Source organism: Neomonachus schauinslandi, unplaced genomic scaffold (genome assembly GCF_002201575.2).
Source record: "Neomonachus schauinslandi unplaced genomic scaffold, ASM220157v2 HiC_scaffold_1047, whole genome shotgun sequence".
NCBI classification, from domain to species: domain Eukaryota; kingdom Metazoa; phylum Chordata; class Mammalia; order Carnivora; family Phocidae; genus Neomonachus; species Neomonachus schauinslandi.
In genome coordinates this window covers 1,834-6,908 of record NW_025409737.1, presented here as the reverse complement: position 1 = coordinate 6,908, position 5,075 = coordinate 1,834, and the positions used below count along the sequence as shown (strand labels likewise).

Here is a 5,075-nt window from a genome sequence, read left to right as displayed (position 1 = left end):
CTCTCGAAGCCAGCACAGAGCATATCCTCGAGGATGATGGGCAGCTCGATGGGCATGTCCGAGTTCTCGTGGTAGTAGGCGTCACAGGTCTGGGCGTCAATGAGGGGCAGCTGCAGCTCCTTCAGGGTGAAGGGTGGAGGCAGTGCTGGGGTGGGGAGCAGAGCAGTGCTCAGACAGCAAGCGGCCACCTGCTGGCCCTCCGCCCGCCTGTCCCTGCACTCCTGCGCTCAGCGGGACTGATGACAAGGAGCCATTCCTTGTCATTTCCGCATGCCACTCCTCGGCTTCTCAAGGATCTGAGGATCCAGGGCCTGCGTTGGTGTCAGGAAACCCTGACACAGGAGCCCGGGGGTGGGGGTGGGGGCAAGGTGAGCCTGTGTTGAATATTCAAAACCCGAGGAAGAGCTGTCCCCTTCCTCCGTCTGGTGGGGCATGCCCCGGAGATGTGGAGCTCCCCTCGGCCGTGGCTGCCCTCCCAGGCCCGGGGGTGGGAGGGTGGCAGGGGACACACAGAGACGCAGGGGAGAGGCCGTGTGAAGATGGGGGCAGGCTGGAGCTTGCAGCCACCAGCCGAGGGACTGCCACCAGGTGCCACCTGACGCTCAAAGGAGCAGGGAGGATCCCAGCCCGGCCAACACCTCGACTTCAGACCCGTACTGTCCTCAACTGTGAGAGCCTACATTTCTGCGGTTTGAAGCCCCCAGGCCTGTGCCTGTTTGTCGTGGCGGCCTGGGCCCCCGATGCCAGGCGGTCGTGCTGACGGTGACAACTGGCCGCCGCCCTGTGTTCCCAGACCTCACTCCTGCCCCGCCCTGTGGAACGCGCCTGCAATGCTTCATCCCCTGCCCGAGGTTAGCACTGGAGTCTCTGCTTGTCACAGGGGGAAGCCACAGCCCAGCGAGGCCGGTGGGGGTCACCCAGCCCGCATGGAGGCCAGGCAGTCGGGCCCTGGCTCCCGCGCCACGAGGGCAGGGGTGACGTGTGGCGAATCCTCCAGCCAGATAAGGGCTGCCAGCCCTGGCGCGTCAGAAGGGTCTGGGCCCCAGGCTGGGCCAGCATTCCAGAGCCCTCAGCTGGGGCTGGCATTCCTCCTTGGGGTACGGCATGCTGGGAGGGCAGACTGGGGAGCCCAAGGGAGGGTCTGGGGTGGCAAGCTGCTCATTCGTGGTTGTGGCAGTATTTCTGTGGCTCCCCTCTGCTGTGCCCTCACCAGTGTGTGCAGGCTCCACGTCCACCCTTTATGAGTGTGGTGGCAGGTGCCGGAGGAGAGAGGGCCCTAGGGAGGCCCTAACAGCCCCGGTCGCCACCTGCCCCCTCCCCTGCCCCCCCCCACGGGTGTCCTTACGTTGATTCAAGTCGACGTTCCCCCAGCCGGTGACCCAGCACCAGGTGCCTTGACCCAGGGGGTCTCCAGGTTTGGGGAGGCAGACTGGAAGGATGAGGTCACTGAAGGTGACAGGGGAGGCCAGCTGCACCAGGGCGATGTCCCCTCTGTTGCTCTCCGCCGAGTACTCTGGGTGGGTGATGAACTGGGCCACGGCTTGGAGCTCCTGGGGCTCCCCGGCCTGGGGGTAGGAGGAGAGGGAGCCCAGCAGCACGGCATAGGCAGACAGGGGCTGCTTCCTGGAGGTGGGAGAGTCCAGGGGTCAGGAGACCCAGGGTCTCATGGGTGGGGGCCAGGGGCCATCTTGATTTGAGGGTCCTAACATTATAGACGGACAACTTTGCAAGCAGAGCACGTGCCAGAAACGAAAAGGACCCCATTTATTCCTCTAGACATCCCTACACGGACCCCACCGCCCTGTCTGGTGAGTGTGAAACAGGCTTGAGAGGCGGTCACTGCCGCCCAGCTGCTGAGCAGTGGACTGGAGGCCTCAGCTTCTCAAGAGATCCCCATAGGGGAGCCTTTGGTCTCTGGGAAATGAATCACTTCTTAGGAGGTGGCCAGTGGGAATGGATAAGTGACTGGTGGATAAGTGACGCCCCAGGAGCATATCTCCCCCATCTAATGCAAGATGCGCCGAAGGCTGTGGTTTAAATGGGGAAGGGAGGGTGTTGGTGGGGGGTGAAGGGCCGGTCCTGGCTACCCCCGGCTCCCACCTGTGCCCCTGGAAGATACTCACTGGTCGAAGCAGTGGGCTGCTGTCAGCACCCAGTCCTCAGCGATCAGGGAACCCCCACACACGTGCTGTCCATCCTCCCTCAGGCTGACCTGCCACGGCCACTGGCCCGGCTTGGCATCCTGCCCCGACATGATGCGGCCTGACACGCGTGGGCGTCCACACACTGCAGGGGGAGCCCATGGGCTGGCTAGGCGTGGTCCCGTCTCGCTCCCCGGACCCGCAGACCGACCCTCCTAATCCCTGCCGCTCACGGGTTGGCACCTGGTCCCTCCTCGGGCTCTACAAGGTGGAATTCCTTGTGATGTAGGACCCTCCGCTCGAAGAAAGGACTTGGTGGCCCTGAGGGGGGGCGGTTTGCACAGCAGCTGAGTTGGGGGAAGTGGGAGCTGGGGGCCTGGGTGGTTATTGCAGGCTCGGTGGGAAGAGGGGAGTTGTGAGCCGCTGGTCCGATGCACCTGCCTGCCGCACAGTGCGCGCCGCATCATCTGCGCCTGGCCGGTGGAGGCGGTGAAGGTGCGGAGGTCTGGGGGGTCCGAAGGAGAGCCCCCTCCCGACCTCTGGGGTCCTTAGAGGACCTGCCCGGGCACAGGGCATTAAGGGGCAGGGAAGGCATTACACACCCCTCTTGATCTGCCCCCAACACTCAGGCTCTCTCTCCTGCAGTGCCTGTCCCCCCCACCCCAGTATCTGTCCTACCTGAATCCAGGCTTATGGCACAGGCATTGGGCAGGGAGAGGTTGGCTGGGACAGCGGGGGTGCTCTCCTGGAGGGCCACAGGGAGGAGGGAGAGCAGGATGGCAGTAAGGGCCAGCTCCATGATGTGCTCCAGCCACCACTTCCGGGGGCAGAGTCCTCAGACACTGAGGAGCAGAAGATGATTGCCATCTAGCCCAAGTGCTGGGCTTGCCCCAGGGTGGGGCTGACACCTCCCCGCCGCGTCCTTGAGACTTGGCTCCCATACTGCTCCTGGGCCCAGGGTCCTTGGCCTTTTCCACCTCTTTGGCAAGACCCTCAGGACCTTCCCTCCCCTGCCCTGGTCCCAGCATCATAGCACCCACTCCCCCCACCACATCTGGGACACTTATTGTGTGCCGGCCCTGTGTCAACAGTGCCCTGGCCTCCTGGCTATTAGGGTCCCCATCTTACAGCAGAGGAAGTGAGACTCCCGTGGTTGAAGGACTTGCCCGAGGCCCGACAGGTGACAAAGCCAGGTATTTCTACTTTGTGCTCTGTGTCACAGTGCCTGGTGCACCAGGCGGGGGGGGGGGGGCACGGGGACTGCCGACCCTAGGACACGCTCCACTCTGCTCCCTCAGCTGTTTGTTTTCACCCTGGGGCTCTGAAGGGCCTAAGGTGGGGCCAAGATGCCTGGAGAGTGAGAAGGGACCCATTATTCAAGGAGGTGGAACACCTGGACAGCCACTGCCCTGCGCCGGCCTTACCTCCATGGAGCTGTGTAGCCAAGAAAGCAGAGCTGAGCAGCCTGGACACTTTCCCTGATTCCTAAGTTTTATCCATTTCTCAAGAAGTACCCATCCTTTTTTTTTTTTAAACATTTTATTTATTTATTTGACGGAGACAGAGACAGTGAGAGCAGGAACACAAGCAGGGGGAGTGGGAGAGGGAGAAGCAGGCTTCCCGCGGAGCAGGGAGCCCGATGTGGGACTCGATCCCAGGACTCTGGGATCATGACCTGAGCCGAAGGCAGCCGCTTAACGACTGAGCCACCCAGGCGCCCCAGTACCCATCCTTTCTGATGCCCCGTCAACCTAGCCTATAGGCACCTCCCCCTCCAAAGGGCTCATTATCCCTGGGGGGCATGGTGGATCTCTGAGCAGCCGCAAATACTTGATTTATGTCAAAATCATGTTCAGTGAATACTCTGGTGTTACTGCTTTTTCCATCTACCAGATCTCTTGATTTCTGAGAAAAATGTGAATTTATTTAGAACTTTTTTTTTTTTTTTGCTTTATGTATTTCAAAGCTCTGTTGTTGGGGGCATAATCTTTTCAGTGGCTTGTAACTTGTGTCAATGTAAAATATCCCTGTATTTCATTCTTAAGACTCCTAGCCCTGGGGCACCTGGATGGCTCAGTCAGTTGTGTCCAACTCTTGATTTTGGCTCAGGTCATGATCTCAGGGTTGTAGGATCATGCCCCGGGTCAGGCTTCATGCTGAGCATGGAACTTGCTTGAGATTCTCTCTCTCCCTCTCCTTCAGCCCCTCCCCCCACTTACTCTCATGCTCAAATAAATAAATAAATAAATAAAATCTTAAAAAAAAAAGGGCACCTGGGTGGCTCAGTTGGTTGAGTGGTCTTGATTTCAGTTCAGGTCATGATCTCGAGGTCATGGAATTGAGCTCTGCATTGGGCTCTGCGCTCAGTACAGAGCCTCTCTCCCTCTACTCCTTCCCCTGATCTCTCTCTCTCTCCCTCTCTCTCTCTCCCTGAAATGAAGAAACAAGATAATGCACAACCTTGTGCTGTGGTCAGAGTATGTGTGCCCCCCACCCCTGACAAGTTCATATGTTGAAATCTGTATGTTGAAGCCCAGGGTGATATGTTCAGAGGTGGGGCCTTTGGGAGGTGATGCGGTCAGGAGGGTGGAGCCCTCACGAGTGGGATCAGTGCCCTCATAACAGAGACCCAGAGAGCTCCTTCACCCCTTCTGCCGTGTGAGGGCACAGTGAGGAGGTAGCAGCTGTGAACCAGGAAGCAGGCTCACCAGACACCTTGACTTCAGACTTCCAGCCCAGGAACCATGAGAAAGAAATGCTTGTTATCTGTAAGCCACCCAACCACTTTATGGTATTTTGTCATAGCAGCCCAAGTGGATGAGGTCACCCAGCAAAGCATTTGACTCAGAAGGGATGTCACATTCCTCTTCCTCCGTGTGGGCTCACTCCATCCCTTGTTTCTGCTGAGCTCGTGTTAGGAACGTACAGAGCGGC

At 59.3% G+C, this 5,075-nt stretch overlaps 1 protein-coding gene across 1 annotated transcript in view; it reads right to left on the bottom strand.

The window, feature by feature from the left end:
* The window catches only part of LOC110580306 (serine protease 33-like), a 4,010-nt gene extending 1,070 nt beyond the window's left edge, over positions 1–2,940 (bottom strand). Inside the window, exons 1-4 of the mRNA XM_044912302.1 lie at positions 2,820–2,940; positions 2,124–2,286; positions 1,346–1,623; positions 1–145 (exon numbers count right to left, since the gene is read on the bottom strand). The exon at positions 1–145 is cut by the window's left edge and continues 20 nt beyond it. Coding sequence (XP_044768237.1) covers positions 1–145; positions 1,346–1,623; positions 2,124–2,286; positions 2,820–2,940 — 707 coding nt within the window. The remainder of the gene's footprint in view (positions 146–1,345; positions 1,624–2,123; positions 2,287–2,819) is intronic.
* Positions 2,941–5,075: the final 2,135 nt, after the last annotated feature.